The sequence below is a fragment of the Hermetia illucens genome, chromosome 2 (genome assembly GCF_905115235.1).
Source record: "Hermetia illucens chromosome 2, iHerIll2.2.curated.20191125, whole genome shotgun sequence".
In the NCBI taxonomy this organism is placed as follows: domain Eukaryota; kingdom Metazoa; phylum Arthropoda; class Insecta; order Diptera; family Stratiomyidae; genus Hermetia; species Hermetia illucens.
In genome coordinates, this window is record NC_051850.1 from 165,873,685 (window position 1) to 165,890,458 (window position 16,774).

Consider the following 16,774-nt stretch of genomic DNA (forward strand, 5'->3'; position numbering starts at 1 on the left):
TCATATCCCAAACAAAAATCTATCTTTAGTCTAGCTTAGGCTCAAATTATTGGCAGTTTAAAATTGAATATAATTCGCACTTTTGCCGTGTTTTTGCGATTATACAATATAAAGGAGCGTTTTTCACCTATTGTTACTTTCGGTCACGCTGCTCCTAGGGCAGAGATGATGAGTTGTCTCTATCCAGGACGAAACCGTTAGTCCTTTTTTTTCTAAGTGTGTAATAGCTTGAAGTGATATCATTTTTAGACGTTTGAAATGTCAGCAAACCGGGAGTAGTTGAACGTAGAAATTGAAAACATTCTAGAATGTAGTGGTAATGAATTGATGCTAGATGATGACTCGGATAGTGATTTAGAGGATGTGTCAGATGAAGAGCACAATCTGGAAGAAGAGGATGAAACCGATGATGACCGTCCTGGTAATGGATGGGGCGGAGAATTGTCACTAGCAAAACTGAAGATCCTCCGAAAATATCGTTCAAACCGGAGCGTATGAGCTTCTTAATGGCGACCGCAAATTGCAAAACTGAGCGGAATTTTTACGATCGTCTTTTTGACAATGCTGTCTTGCCTGAAATTGTATCTGAGACTAATCATTACACAAAGGGAAAAATACAAGTCGCATCGCCAATAACTCGAAAGAGTCAGCGGTACGAATGGGGCTGGAGTTGAAGAAATAAGATTTTCTCTCAACTTCGATTATTTTTCCTAGGATCTTCTCACAGAGCAAGAATTTTTTACGTCCATTTTCTCTCGTCGCCGTTTTTCCAACTTTTTCGCGGACTTTATCCCGTACCACAAGCTCCTCCGAATCAAGGGGACGATTCACGGAAAATGCGCGGCCAGAAAATTAATAAACTAGTAGAACCTATCGACCGGTAATATCGAGCAGTGTTCATAGATGAGTCAACAATTGACTTGAAAGGAAGAATGATTCAAGTGCTATAATTTCAAAAAAACTCAAGAAATGGGGGATATGGGCATACTTTGTGGTCGATTCAGCGACAAGGTACGTGTCTAGTAAAGTTCTGTACTTCGGAAACCCGATGACGGATAGTTTATTCCGTCCTGATGTACCCTTCACTTCACGCATCGTACTATATCTGCTGGATTGTCCCGCGGAAGGCAGCCACGTCTACACTGGTCGCAGTTACACGGGAGTCGACATAGCGGGAGAGTTGCTCGCGCAAAATACGTATATGACTGGAACAATAATGCCAACCGCTTGTGAACGGGACAAAGGCTGAAGAAAAAGAAGAATAATGCGAACCTGCATAGATCGCTTAGACCACTTAAGGGCGTCTAGCATATTACTTTCTTTGGTACGTATATGTATATACATATCATATAATATATTATATGCACCCATAGTTAAGGGGGTCATCCCGTGTAAAGGCCGTTTTTTCGCTTTTTTAAGGAATTTTTGGTGAAGAACTGGATGTAGGTATAAATGAAGATTTTTCACCATATATTTATCAAAATCTTGAGCATGCGTAGTAATTTTTCCAGCCCGATAGCATAGTTCGTTATTGAAATACAGAGTAACTTATATACTCATCTCCAAAAAGGTGTTTTTCTGCTACCACGCCAGAGGGCGTTGTGATCACCTTAAAGAAAAAATGTAAAAGTTTTTTGTCAATTTTGGCGTTTTTTCAAGGCTTCTTTAATGAACAAATAAAACTACTGAATGAATCGCAATTATCCTAGTTTGCGGATGTTGTGAATAAATCAAAGATTTTCGTTGGATAGACATTGGGCTATGGTGGCAGCAGATTTTCAACATGCGGTTTCGAGAAAAACGTATTTAAAAAGTAGAACGCGATTTTTAACCATAAAATCTTAACTGACCGTAATCTGCTATACCTAGTCCATAAACCTTAGGTTTCTTTAAAAAACACATGTAAAGCCTTGGTTTCAATTCTTATGATTTTAGCGAAGTCATGTTTTTATTACGGCGATCGACGTAAACTTGACATGTGACAATTTACCTGTTTTACACTGTAATTTCCGAACGACTTCGAGTATCATCAAATTACCTTGCCCATATATTCTACAATATATCTATAATAGATTTGATGCCAAAAAAAATCGATTCTTCGGATCCGACACACCGGATTACTCCCTTAAGCACGTCGTACAATTTATTTATATTATATTTATTTATTTATATGAATATATATAAAGCCAATATTAGGTAAAATTATAGCACAAAAATAGAGACCGAGCATATTGAATTCGGAAGAAACCTAATCAGACAACTTGTCGGCGATTGACGCGTTATACCTAAACGAAAATTTGGACATTCTGCCGATGGCGATATCGAAAGGATGAACGGCCTATTCCATGAAAGAGCCAAAGGAAAGTCAAAAGAATGCATAGTCTGCAAAGATAAAAGCAATCCAAAGGGTCGCAAGACAACAAACTATTAACTTGAACAGTGATTTCGAAGATACTATAAATTGAGAGTATTCCAACTAAGGTCTGACCCTGTAGCATAAACTACAGACTTTATGGGTTTTATATTAATTTAAGCTATTTTATAGATTTTATGTTAATGTAATTTCTTTTGCTCTTATCAGAGTACCATAAAAATGAATACAATGACTAAAATTACATTTATATCTCACCATCATCAATAGAGGTGACCAGTTACACCAAGGGGCTCTTCAACTTGTGCTCAAGGCATGGGACAGCGAATCAATGCCTAACGATTGGCAACGAGGCATTATCTGTCTCATACATAAAAAGGGAGATATCACACAGTGGAGCAATTATAGAGGTGTCACGTTGCTGAGTACCATCTATAAGATATTATCCACTATCTTGCTAGGCTGGAAGTCCCATACGCTCAGAACATCATTGGCCCAAACCAAAGAGGCTTCACTCCAGGCAAATCAGCAACAGATCAGACTTTCTCTGTGCGGCAAGTGATGGAAAAACTGTTGGAATATGGACATCAGTTGCACCATCTATTCATCGACTTCAAAGTCGCCTATGATAGCATAGGTCGCGGTTCAAATCTCACTGGTGGCAGTGGAATTTGTATCGTGATTTGACGTCGGATACCAGTCGACTCAGCTGTGAATGAGTACCTGAGTCAAAGCAGAGTAATAATCTCGGGCGAGCGCAATGCTGACCACATTGTCTCCTACATGGTACTGTAATATCCTGTAGTGTACCGTTACGGGCTTGAATGAAATGCTCTAACACATTTCAAGGCCCTGATCCAATTGGATTGTTGCGCTAACGATTATTATTATTATGATAGCATACCCGGGGTAAAACTGTACACGGCCATGAGAGAATTCGATATCCCGACGCAATTGGTAAGACTGACTAGGCTGACCCTGACCAATATGCGATGCCAGATAAAAGCAGCAGGATCACTCTCAAGACCATTCGACGTCAACAACGGTCTACGACAAGGGGATGCCCTATTATGCGTCCTCTTTTACCTGGCCCTGGAGAAAGTGAAACGTGATGCTGAGGTAAATGCAAGGGGTACGATCCTCTTTAAGTCCACCCAACTACTGGCCTATGCTGACGATATCGACATCATGGGAAGAACGATTCGAGACGTACAAACTGCCTTCATCCAGATCGAGCAGGCAGCAATCGGGGCGAGATCTTGGTTTCCACATCAATGAAGGCAAGATAAAGTATATGGTGGCAACGTCAGCACCGAAGACCAACCAACCAACAACATCAAACCGCACTGGTCAAACAGGAAGAATAAGGATACAAAAATACAACTTTGAGACCGTTGACAATTTCTCCTATCTAGAGTCGAAAATCATAACCGATAACAGCTACGATGATGAAATCCGCGCACGGTTGTTGTTAGCCAACAGAGCCAATTTTAGCTTACAAAAACTGTTCCGCTCGAAACGTCTCACCATAGGGTCAAAGCTTTTACTGTACAAGACAATGATCTTGCCAGTCCTCATGTAGTCCTTGGGAACTTGGGTTCTTAGCAAGAAAAATTGTGAACTCTTGGCCACGTTCGAGAGAAGAACCCTCCGAGGAATTTTTGGCTCCCTTCATGAGGATAGACGATTTCGTAGCCTACATAACGACGAAATCTATGAGCGATACCATGGCCGGTTGTAGATAAAATCCGGCTCAATAGGTTACGGTGGGCGGGTCACTTAATCCGTATGGATGAGGATGATTCAGCCCGGAAAGTCTATAAGGGCAATATCTATGGTAGAAAAAGAAGACGCGGCAGACCGTGCCTAAGATGGGGCGATGGCGTAGGCCAGGACGCCAGACAGCTTTTAGGTATATCGAATTGGTGGACCACGGCGCAAAACCGGGATATCTGGAGTTCCTTATTAAGGCAGGCCTAGACCGGATACCGGTGGTTGCGCCGTTGATGATGATGATGATGAATAAATGTGTTCAACGAAATCTGGAAATATTTTATTTTGTATTGGTTTTTTAACAGTTCGATTTTATTGAAAGCAAGTGTACGCAGACTTTTTCTGCTAAGTGTGGCTGATCTTCGTCAAATGTGAACGTAGACTACATACACCGCACAGTAGCCAGAATAAAACTATTTTGGCCGTTAAAACTCTTCGATGAAGGAGGCACGGTGCATAGCGGTCTTTAGTAGAATTATTTAAAGAAGCTTCTGAAAATATTCTGCACTCATTACAGAAAGCATTCATTTTAGCCTCAAGATGCCAAATACAAAATAAGAAATGCTCCTCGTATTATCATTTACTTCAAATATGCATAATCCTCTTGGCACGCTAAAGAAAACGTTACAAATGTGATTCCCAAAGCGCAATAACTTTCTGAGTTTTCTTATCAGCATCTCATTGTGAATATGCCAAGTTTGCGGAGTGACATTATCAATAGTCTGTTTACATAACACACTTTTGATAGTTTGTTTTTTCCGATAACTGACCGGTAAATGCGGCAAATATCTTTTCTCAAATTATTTTCAAACTTAGTTATAGTAACGAGAATGGCTAGTACTGATGCGAAACTGGTTCTAAAAGAAATCGAAGGTGATTTGTTTTCGGCTCCGAAATCAACTTCTCTTGCACATTGTGTTGGTGGTGATATGGGGATGGGTGGCGGAATCGCTGTGGTATTCAAGAAAGTTTTCGGAAGGGTTGATGAACTGTTGGCTCAAAATATTGGTACCGGAGGAGTGGCTGTTCTGAAAGACAATGATCGGTATATCTACTATTTGGTGACAAAGGATTATAGCTACCAAAAGCCCACTTATGAGAGTCTTCGGGCTTCGCTGGACTCTATGAGGAAGCATATGGTATTCTCGATATGAAATTGAGGTATCTGTATTCTTTGTACGCTAAATAATTATCTTCTATCTCTTAGGTAGCCAATAAAGTGAATAACTTGGCCATTCCACGCATAGGATGTGGAATTGACGGTTTGGAATGGGATAAGGTGAAGCACGAGCTGGAGACTGTGTTCGGTCCTGAAGAAATCAATATTACCGTCTACAATTTTGTTCCCAAATGAAGTGACTGATATGGATTCAATCCCCACAATACTGCCCTTGGTCATCTATGGATATCGTTATTTGAAGTTTTGTTACTATTAATTTTACGAAAAAACGTTAAAATACTCCAAACTGAATCTTATACGACGGTTTGCTTTTGAATGTGATGCAATTTGTAAATTTTCATTAAAGTTTTGTAAACCCACATCAGAATATTTTGTCTTACTAGTTGTTGTCTTGTTTATACTAAACAAAAAATGTAAATTTTAAGAAAGTACTTCATTCAAATACTTCCATTTATGCCTGCAAAATGCCGGAGACACTATCGTGTTTGTGTGTTCGGCGTTGCAACAAGATTGACTAAATGTCAGTAACTTGACGGCGGGTATCTTTCTTCATATTCGAGGGCAGGTTCCTATCGACTGGAATGAAATTATATCAGCGCTTGATCCAATGCATTTTATATGTTATGCCCATCAGAGTCATCTTCGGTTTTTCGTTTACCTTCTCTCGGCTGTTGAAACATTTTTTGATTCAATTGAACAAAAAGAAGTCACGTCAGTTAAATTTGTTTGATTGATTAATTAATTTATTTATTAAAATTCATGATTTGCTTGATGCATGAACATAGTATAGAGGTACAGTAACTTAGCCTACTTTTCAATTATAGTAACATTGGGTGTTTCTTCGGTCGTGTGTGTCGTTTTCCCGGCTGATTTTATAATGAGACAAGGCTTGGCGATTCAGGTATAAAAAGGCTTTGTGTTTCTCTATGTGAGGAGCATAACGCATTTTTCCATTGGCTGATAGCAATGGCAATGGCAGTAACCTGTTCAGAACTGAGCGATTTAAATATCTCGAGTGAGGCGCTCTGGATGGTGGGGTCACGTTATTCGCGCTAACGAGAATTCACTTACCAATATTGGTCTGAACATCGAAGCCAATGGTAAGTGACCAAAAGGCCGGCACAAACAACGGTGGCTTGATACTGGGGAGAAGTAGATTCGTCATGAATGGAATTTTAATATTTCACTCGAATGTCAATTATTCTCGTTAATTAGGACGCCAGCATCTTATTTGTGTGGCTTAGGATGCTGTTAATTCGCACGAAATTGATAAGTTTGAACATCTATAACTTTGACACTAATAGTTGGATTTTCATGAAACTTGGTTTAGTACTCCTAGGATGAACTTAAGGGGAGTTTTTCAGTCAATTTCTAAAAGTTGGTAATATACTATTAGTAAGTTTATTTGAGCAAATATCGGAATAGGACATATTTTGAGGCCTAGATTTCACCTAAGTGCACCACCTTGATTTTTTTCGGGATTTTTGGGTTGGGTAGTTTTCGAAAATGAGTCCTGTCTCACTTCAAGTGCGTACGTTTTGAATCCTTACTCCCGCAATTTGCAATTCACGCCAAAACTAATATCAGTTTCGGAAAGTACTTGTTTTTCATTTGATACCCTACACGACTATAACTGGTGAAAATTTTTTTAAATCCCCCCTTTGCATGTATGGGAAGCCCCCTTTAAACTTCACCTAAATTAATGTCACTCACTGTATGCGTGGGATTTCATAGTTCCCGTCTATCTACCAAATTTCGTTCGGATCGGTTCAGCCGTTTTGGAGAAAAGTGCGTATGACAGAGAGACAGTGAATTGATTTTAATAAGGTTTTGTTTTACACAAAAGGAAGTCGTTAACCTCTTTCATTACCCTCACATTATCTTCCGTCATTGTATGTTTCTACTCGATGATGTGTCTGGCTACCAATGATTTGAGAGTATATGTTGGTCTGCTTTTTGCTTTCGCCAGATTTGCTTGCCTTATATGTTCGTTGAACCTGGTTGTTATTAATCTTCTAGTTTGCCATATATATGATTTTTCACAATCAGTGCAGGTTATCTGGTAGATTCCGCTTTTCTCGCTATCTTCCTTGGAGTCCTTGGCGCTTCCTAATCGTGTCTTCAGTTAATGTGGTCTGCTGGTAGATATTTCCTCGATGACACGTTTTCTAATGATGCTTTTCACCTGGTAGCTGATTTGGGAATGGATGATAGGAGCTCGAGGTTTTTTAGATGGTCCCGCTTGTGTAAAAAGTGTCGTCAGGCTATTCCTTTCCATTTTCGTCATTTTTTTACTGATTATTCCTTCTATGGTCTTCCTGTTGAACCCATTCTTTTCCGCCGTTTTAATGATGTGGCGTTTCTCATTGTTTAAACGTTCCTCTGTTAAGGGCGTGCGATGGGGCATTGCGTTGTACGGTGCCATTTTTTGTGAAAAGGAATGTTGTGATTTTGCTGGGATGACTCTCTGCGTGGATGTTGGTTTTCGGTAAATGTCGAATTCGATTTTTCCTCTGTTGTTGATGATGAGTAAGTCCAAGGGTAAGGTGGTTGTTTTCGACTTCCATGGTGAATGTAACACTCTTGTGGCTTCGTTTCCCAATTGCAAAAATGTCATCAACATATGTGGCCCAGAATCTTGGTAAGATAACAAGTTGTTCTAACCGTTCCTCTATTCGCTCCATAAAGATGTCGCTGATAAATGGTGATAGCGGATTACCAATGTTGACGCCCCTATGGTTTTGAAATATCGATTCCTGAACATAATATATTGTCGTACGTCCTGAACATTTATATATTGTCGTACTTTCCTTCTCCATTCCCACGATGATTCGTCGAAATTAATTAGTTTTTCCTCTAAGTATGCCAGTGCTTCCTTTACTGGTATACTAGGGAAGAGGACTTTAATGTCAAATGAAACCATACCTTCCTCATCCAAAAGTGCTTCCGTGTTTGGAAATTTTCCAACGAGCTCTTCCCTGTCCCTTATAGTTCGTATTCCCGTCGATATCCCTAGTTCGTTGAATCTTTGCAATTGCCATCGTGCTATCTTCTGTGTTGGAGAATTTGTAGCCGCTATGATTTCACGCATCTCATTACCTCATTTGAGGATGAGGATGAGGATATTCGTTTTTTAAAACTTTGCGTTAAATACCAGGTTACTCCAAAAAACCACCAAACCAAAGTAAACCCGCAACTATCCGGGTCTAATCGTCAAAAACTGATACAAGAAAAAGTTCTTCTAAGGAAGAGCATCAATAATTGCTATAAAAAATATTCACCTCCTACTAGGTAAAGAAGCTTCAGGACAGAAAGGAACCATAGACGACACCATCGGCAAAGTCCAGCCGGCATTCAAATGTGAAAAACGAAGAAAATGAGCAATCCTGACGAAAAAACTGAAGCTTTTAAGATGCAAAAAGCCATTAGAAATCAAGGCCAAAGTAGAAAGCATCCCGAATCTTGTCGTCAATAAATCAGCTTGTTAATTATGGACTCAACTACGCGATCCCCAACAATAAAATTCCAAGGGAAGAAATCATCATTGACATTGAAACTGCGATAAAATACGAAAAGGAAAAGGAGGAGATACGAAAACCAATAGCGAGAATAATAGAAAAAGCAGTAGAAATGAAGGAAAGGAGCATGGAAGAAACGATCGTGAAAGAATTTAAGAGCAAACCTGTTTATTATCTCCAAGCCCACAAAGCAAACAAAATAGTGATCATGAACAGAAATGATTATGACAAAGCAGTCATGGAAAAGCTGGAAAACGGAAACTTCCACGAATTAAGAACAAACCCACTTCCGGATTCCATAAAACGAATTGAAAAGACGCTAAAAGAATGCTCAAATGTAATAGAGAACCCAGCAGCGCTCAGGACAACAAACCCGTCTCTCCCTCGGATAAAAAAAAATTGGCATTAAAAAATAAAATTTGTTTTTTTTCATTCATGGGTAGCTTAGCTATTTGGTTTGTTTTTCTTGTGCAAGATGGTGTGGAATCCGTTAGCAACTTAATGCAGACACTAGAAAGGGGGCACACTCCGGACGACATTGTCAGAGAGGTGCTAGATGGAGCGACACTGCACAGTAATTTCGGGTTCTTATAGGTGGAAGGACTGCGTTAGAACAGTGTCTTCAAACTAACGATTCTCTTCGTCCTCTCCCTGCCTTTGGTGGAAGGAATTCTCTGAGTTAAAGGTTTCCTAGGGGTAGAGTATGGAAGGGCTAGCCTGGGAAATTTGTCAAACGGTTCCAGGTTAGTTCTCTAATAAAGGAGAGGTGTTTAGTTGGTAATCTGACGGCTTAACGTTGCAGGAGTCCAACACTGAGTGCGTAGACATAATTATTCAAAAAAGAAAACGCAGGAATATGGCCATATATGGAGCAAATGGAAAATAAAACATAAGAAAATACCTTGTAAACAGAAAACGAAATTCTCAGTTCCGAAATTAGAATCACTTATTCTAATATCAGAACGGCATAAGTAAATAAATTGTTTGCTCTAATTTTTACGAAGTTCTAATTTTCGAGCGACTACTGTATATGGAAGTGGCATACCCTGTGAAATCCCAGCGGTCACCAAGTCAGATAAGCGGTTCATCAACCGAGACACCTGGCTTTGGAATGACAATGTCCAAATGAAGGTCCGTGAAAAGAAACGCTTCTACCACAAGTTTCTCGACCGTAAAACCTTGGCCAATTGGCGAATTTACAAGAATGCCAATCAGGAAGCGAATAAGGCGATCACTGTCACCCGAACGGTTACAAACATCTCTACGATAAACTTGACACTCGGGATGACGAGGGAGATCTCCATCGATTGGTGAAAAGGCAACACAAACGCACACAGGATATCGAATACTTCTGTTGCATTAATAACAAAACCCCTAATTTTTTAACCGACCGACGAGCCGCGACGAATAGATGGTGAGAATATTCCGAGCAGATTTCAACAGAAGAATTTGTTCATTCAGGACTTTCACCAGGACTGCCGACATTTGGAGCGATTCCACCTGTCAGCGCCACTGAAGTGGATGAAGCAATAAAACGAATGAAATCGCTGGAAGCGTCCGACTCGGTTGTTGTCTCATACCATAAGGATTTTTGGACACATTCTTCGCAACCGTATTCGCGACATCGTTCAAATCATCGTAAATCAAGCCGGTTTTGTCAAGAACTACGGAACTACTGACTTTATATTACATTTCGAGATCTGGAGTAAGCATTTGACCGTGTGCCACACGAACTCATCTGGTATGCTCTGCGACAACACCTAGTACCAGAAAAACTCGTTGGGCCAAATTGCTGTCCCAGATTGAATCTGATTAAAACTGAATTTCTGTCGACCGATCCCATTGAAACACACATCTGATCGATTTAAATATCTCGGGTCAGTGCTATCAGCCAATGGAAAACTGCATTATGAAATCACTTCACGAATCGGCAAAACATGGATGAATTGGGGTTCCACAACTTGTGTTCTGTGATCGACATATCAACGAACGCCTCAAATCTAAAATTTACTGCAATGTCGCCCGCACTGAAGTTCTCTATGGTTTTGAGTGTTGGCTGACTATAAAAGCCAATGAACGGCGTCTTGCGGTAATGGAGACGAAGATGTTGCGTTGGACTAGTGGCGTGATACGCTTTGATCACATTTGAAGATGATATCTTCGATCGATATGGGGTTACCCCGATCGTGGGAAAATTGCGAGATGCTATATACATGTAATTCGCGCTAACGAGAATTCACTTGGCAAAGTTGGCCTCAATACCGAAGTCGACGGTAAGCGACCAAAAGGCCGGCCGAAACAACGGTGGCTTTGAAAGCTTCGTGAAGGCCCCAGAACGAGCCTTTGATAAAATAAAATGGCGCAATCGATCACTACGAGCCGACCCAGCTGGAAAAGTTATGGTAATCTCTACAACATCTGCTTAGAATAGACAAACAACAATTGTTTTGAAAAAAGAAAATGATCTACCCGTTTGGAGTTCGTCGCCTTTTCTTACGACTAGTTGAATTAAAAATATATTCTCCTAAACAAACTAAATATAATTTAATAGAAAAATAACGTACATTTCACAAATGAGTAACATATGAAAACACTGGACACCAGCTTCACTTTTTTGGAACAAAATTATATACGACAATTTCAATATCATCGTCTTGGAAAACTTGTTCAACTTCAGTTTTGACTTTACTCCAAATAAGCCCGTCTAATCCGCATCCGATCCTAGGAATCGCGAGTTTTTTGATACCGTTTTTAGCCTGCAAAGGATGGAACTGAAAATTTGAGCTATATCCCATCATTCGGCTTACCATATGATTTCTCATTGCAGTGAGGGAAGCAACTAGCGTAATGTATGTGGGCTTTTGATAAACTTTCTGCTTCGTTATCAAGTAGTAGATGTACCTGCTTCCATCCTTCAGCATGACAACACCGCCCGGTTTAGGATTTTGCTGTTTGAGCTTTGAAATCTGACTGAATTTGTCCCTGGAAGACAGACCCAAGTTCATCAAATTTTACCTTTAACTTTACGGACAGGTCATCACCGAAACTTTAGTGCAATCCCTTTACCCATTCGCAAGTCCGCCGATACGCAATGGGCTAATGAGTATTCACGAGATGCGGAGAACAGATCCCCGGAAATTTCAGAAATTCTACACATCTTTAAGGAGTTCGCACTTGAATAGAACCGACGGTGGACTAGTCCCAGCAGCTGTATAATTGACATCCCGCGCATATTTGAAGACGCGGTTCATCCTGAAATTCACAATAGTCAGTCTGTCCGCGATTCGTCTAACACTTGGCTAATGAGAAGTATATTTGTTATATTGTATAAAAGTTGCAATTGCGGGGAATCACCAGTGGTTGAAAACGTTGAGAGATGGTTTTATACTAAATGTTAATCGTTGAATATTGACTTGTTTCGCTATTTAGTTGAAAAGTGGTTCCCAAAATAAATCATTCTGGAGAAGGACATCAGGTTTTGCCAAATTATTTTTATGCTTAAATGATGGATGTGGTCAAAAGCATCTATTAACAAATTGAAAAAAGTTAGTCTTCTTTTCTAATGCAATATGTGCAACTCGTCATAATGTCAATGTGGATTTTTAGCTTAGTGTAGTGCGACTAAGCGTGTAAGTCGTTATTCCAATAATAAAAACATGCAGAATAACTTCAAAATTCTGACAATTTTTTTCAACATTCTTTATTTTTCTTATGTTTTATATATGTTATAAACAAATGTTTTGCATTATATGCATTTTATTTTTAGTATAGTCGCAGCGAAAACAGTGGGGATAGCTAGACGTCCGGCGCCATAGACCGCGAGCACGAGCCGTTTGATTTAAACGTACCTAGGCTTGGTATTGTTTTGATGTTTTTTTTCAGTAGCGATGTTTCGCGTGGAAGATTTATTTGTTTGCACTGTGCGAGCGGCGTAGGTGTAAATGGAGTTGGCAGAATAGCCACTTCTCCAAAAACTTTCACACTTAGAGAAGGGGCGAATGACTGATTTTTGTTTGATTGGGAAGTGGTGATTGTGGTATTGTGCATATAGTATTGATATACTCCGGTATTCGTTAGCTTTACAGCGTCAGTACAGATATTTTCGTTGAAAAATTCTTCAGGGATTCTGATTCATTTAACATATATTATCTCTGCAGAAGAGGTTTTGATGCATCGTTGAACAACTGCGCACAGATCCAGTTTGACTATTAGAAGAAGAACTGTCCAAGGATACGTTGATACATATAAGCGCTATTTTTATTGAACGATGTTAAGGTTCGATGATTCCATTGCTTTGTGGTTAGGATAATGTAGGGTGTATCTTTTATAGTGAATCGATTTAGCCAAAAATGAAATAAGCGGTGAGTTTAAGTCCATGTCACTGTCCATCGTTATAGTCAGGGGATGTCGATAATGCGCCGTCTAGTTACCTATGAACCCGATATTGAATTCGCTCGGATTTCGGCTAATGGGTCGTCTATGATGAACCTGTCAATCAGTGGTTACCCTTCCTTAAAGGGGGTGGGGGCATCTCCATATATTGTAACCACGTGTGCGAAGATAGCATAGGAACCTCCTAGACCGTAATTCATAGTCATTCAAGGCTTTAAGGAGAATAAGGTGTAGGGTTCACAAAAGTCGACTAGTCGAAAATAGCCTACTTCGTGTGCTTGTTGCGCAAGTGATACGCTTGCGGTTGGAGGACAGATTCAAGATGAACATAAACATTCATGACGATTGGGGTTCGCAGCTTGGTAACGAGAGTGAATGGCTAATGCTCACTTTACTTAATTGCCGTGTCATGAATATATCACAAAGGCAGTGGAGTCGATCCGCTCATCTGACGGCTTGTACCCGTGTTGGTTGATTCGTTTACTTAAGTATGTTATTTTCCTTGAGTATTAGTGCTCTCAGAGAATTTGGTATACCACTCTGAGAAAGTGTTCCGCATAATTTTTAGACGCTTTGGCGATATCATCGAGTTAATAGCAGACAGAAAAGTTAATCGGAAATGTTATTCATAAATCTTTGATATGCTGCAATAATAATACGGAATCTAGGGAGAATGCCAATATCGATTTAATTGTATTAGATAGATCGTGAAAATTATTTTTTTGCTATGACCAACATTGCGCTCGCCCGTGATTAATGCCCTGATATGACTTAGGTACACATTCATAGCTGACTCTACTCACGATTCAGTTTCCTCTACCAATAGTAAGATTTGAACCGCCAAATAATTATTGTGGCTTCACAGCTCTCTACTCCACGTCCATGTGTTGCAAATGTTCAGAAAAGTAATACAGCGCACAGTATACTATAGCTGGTTCATGTAGAACGCAGATTGAGGCAGCCTGCGGCGTATACAAATTTTTATGCATTTGCGACCTTCAGATTCTTCTTTAAAGAAAATATTTCCGAGGTATCCTGGTTCAAAGTCTGCGGAGGTTAGGTAGCTGCTATTTTTCCCGTGTAGTAGTTTGAAGAACAGTGTCCCTGTAAAAATCATACTATGGTTTCAGCCGCCTCCTTTCTTGAGAGGTAGTAAAAGTGGCGTTCTGGCTCTGGTTCTTTCAAAAAGATTTTATCTGCGGGCAGGAATTCATATTTCTCTATTGGGCGGAATGAGTTCATAGTAAATTTACCAACGTCAAATATTAGTTATAGTCCCATCACTGCCACACTTTTAGCGTGCTGGCAGTCTCCCTATTGTCCGCGATGATCAAATGCCCTCCAACATATAGTTATGTTTCGTTCAATCGGTTAAGTTTTGAGTAGCAACTAGTGGCAGCTCCACAACTGGCTTCGTATGGTGTTACTTTTTAACGTTTATAACGTGACGTCATTTTTGTCGCAAACATTCTTTTGTTCTCAATAAAATGGCACTTATCACGGTCTGGAATATGGATGTCATTATTCCAATAGAGAGGCCAGTTCAATAATTATGTTTTCTTAGCAAGATCTGTCTTCAGCCCTGCACTGTGATTTTGGATGCTGCATGGGAAGTTTACTTCTAAGAAATTATTTCCCGTTTCCTCATCGTTTTCTCTTTACTTCCTGTTCTAGCAATTTCAGTCTCATTTGAGAAGAACCGTTATCATTTTCTTTCGTTTTGCCAAACCTCGAATCGTTGTTTGGCGTACTAACTGGGCCGCTCTCTCCTAAAGCCCTTATTATACTGGAGTCATCTGGGTTGTTTTCCGTATTCTGGCAGCGTATTTGTCATTATTCAGGTGCTCAGCGTTAACTTGGTTCTACCTTGATCTATCTCTCTAAATGGAGTATTTGGAAGTGATTCCATGCCCAGTACAAAATCAACACGCTTGAGATATGAGAGCATGATATCGTTCGATCCTCGACAAGAGTCGCGATGCCAGGGATGAAATCGTAATTTTTCCTCGTCTGACCATATTGAAGAAAGTGTGTTCGGATCCAAGTTGAGGATCTGCAATTGAGTCCTTAATAAATATTATAATAGTTTGGATTCCACTGTGTTTATGTTAGAACCTTCTATGCCCCCAATCTTGGCAGCTGGGGCGGGCGGGGCTAATGCTTCTGTTAGCATAAAGTAGGTCAACACGTCGAGGGTTTAATCCCTTGAATTTCGATATTAGTAAGTAACATCAGAAGCATCACCTTTCGTTGCCTTAACCGTACATATGAAAATATTACTTATTACTAGAATAATTTGGCATGTATTTATTACACTCACGACGTAAAGGATACGACAGCACCAAATAAGTATCATTGAAGAAAGAATGAACCTTTGATGCATGAGTAGAAAAAAAAAACAATAGATCCCATATGGATAAAAGATAATAGATAGTGCATTATTATTACATGCAAAGGACAGGAAATCATGATTTTTGCGAATGAACATTACTTTATTTAGATTTTATCTTTACTTGGCATAATTAAAGTTTGCCTATCACACTAAAAATCAAAATCACCTTTTCAGATCAAAGCTGACTGAGGGAACAGATTCATAACTGCTAGTCTATATCAACACTCGATAGTTGCCTCGCCGCTTGTATTAGGAAATATTATGTGGACCAATGTCTTACAGCAGCCGCCAATTATTCTAATCCGTAACATTACAATCTATAACTAAAAGCCAAGAGGCAGCATTCCCATATGTGCATGCACAATAAATCATTTTCTAGCCCAAAGGCAGCCCGAAACTTCTCCAAAAGTCAGTCCTAAGTCAACCTAAAGCAAACCCAAGCCACCCAGAAAACAATCCAAAAAGCAGACCAAAGCCAACATAAAGTAAACCTAAAGCCAACCCGAAATCAATCCAAAAGTCAACCCGAAGCCAGACCAAAGCCAGTCTAAAGCAGGCCCAAAGCCAATCCGAAAACAGCCCAAAAGTCAGCCCGAAACCAACCCAGCGGCCCGAAGCCAATCTACATAAAGCAAGCTCAAAGTCAACCGGAAAACAGTCCAAAAGCCAGCCCGAAGCTAGGCCAAAACCCGACAATAGCTCGTCTCGATTTGTCCCAGACACTCCTTTTGCTCTGATATTGTTAAAACCCGAGAGTTCGTGGTTTGCTCAAAAGCGTTATTTTAACTGAAGGCGCCCTTTACCAATGGATAAGGTTTTGACCAAAGCAGGTGGCGTCGATCGCAGTAGAGGGTCAGGAGTGCTGATAGAAGGAACCTGCTTTGGTTCCTCCATTAAAAATTGGATCCCAATTGAAAAAGTATGGACTTTGAATCTAGAGACAGATTCTCCATCGACGAGCCTAGAGTTCCTCCCTCATCCAGAGATTGATCGTTACAATCAAAGTCGAGTTTTTGTTCAAAATTTTATAATCGGCTGTCACTGTGTTTGTTTTATCAAGGAAAAAAGATCGACCTTGGCAAAGCCACGTTGAGGAAGCTTAAACGCTGATTACGCTGTCATAGACGATTCCGTGAAGAGGATCGCTT

At 40.0% G+C, this 16,774-nt stretch overlaps 2 protein-coding genes across 2 annotated transcripts; one reads left to right on the forward strand and one right to left on the reverse strand.

Annotated features, from left to right (window-relative positions):
* The first annotated feature begins 4,840 nt into the window (after nt 1-4,840).
* Nucleotides 4,841-5,685, forward strand: LOC119648309 (ADP-ribose glycohydrolase OARD1-like). Its single transcript, XM_038049988.1, has 2 exons — nt 4,841-5,283; nt 5,352-5,685. Exons 1-2 carry the CDS (start codon nt 4,921-4,923, stop codon nt 5,496-5,498), a joined length of 510 nt encoding a protein of 169 aa, XP_037905916.1. The 5' UTR covers nt 4,841-4,920; the 3' UTR covers nt 5,499-5,685.
* A 5,689-nt stretch (nt 5,686-11,374) lies between these two features.
* LOC119649383 (ADP-ribose glycohydrolase OARD1) lies at nt 11,375-12,194 on the reverse strand. Its single transcript, XM_038051501.1, has 3 exons — nt 11,884-12,194; nt 11,650-11,824; nt 11,375-11,598 (listed from the first exon to the last, which is right to left on the reverse strand). Exons 1-3 carry the CDS (start codon nt 12,072-12,074, stop codon nt 11,449-11,451), a joined length of 516 nt encoding a protein of 171 aa, XP_037907429.1. The 5' UTR covers nt 12,075-12,194; the 3' UTR covers nt 11,375-11,448.
* Between the last annotated feature and the right edge of the window lie 4,580 nt (nt 12,195-16,774).

Coding starts and splice junctions, on each gene's coding strand:
- LOC119648309 (XM_038049988.1), top strand. CDS start 4,921: ATGCGGCAAATATCTTTTCTCAAATTATTTTCAAACTTAGTTATAGTA. Junction 5,284..5,351: donor ACTCTATGAGGAAGCATATG/GTATTCTCGATA, acceptor TCTATCTCTTAG/GTAGCCAATAAAGTGAATAA.
- LOC119649383 (XM_038051501.1), bottom strand. CDS start 12,074: ATGCGCGGGATGTCAATTATACAGCTGCTGGGACTAGTCCACCGTCGG. Junction 11,825..11,883: donor GGGATTGCACTAAAGTTTCG/GTGATGACCTGT, acceptor TCTGTCTTCCAG/GGACAAATTCAGTCAGATTT. Junction 11,599..11,649: donor CTGCAATGAGAAATCATATG/GTAAGCCGAATG, acceptor CATCCTTTGCAG/GCTAAAAACGGTATCAAAAA.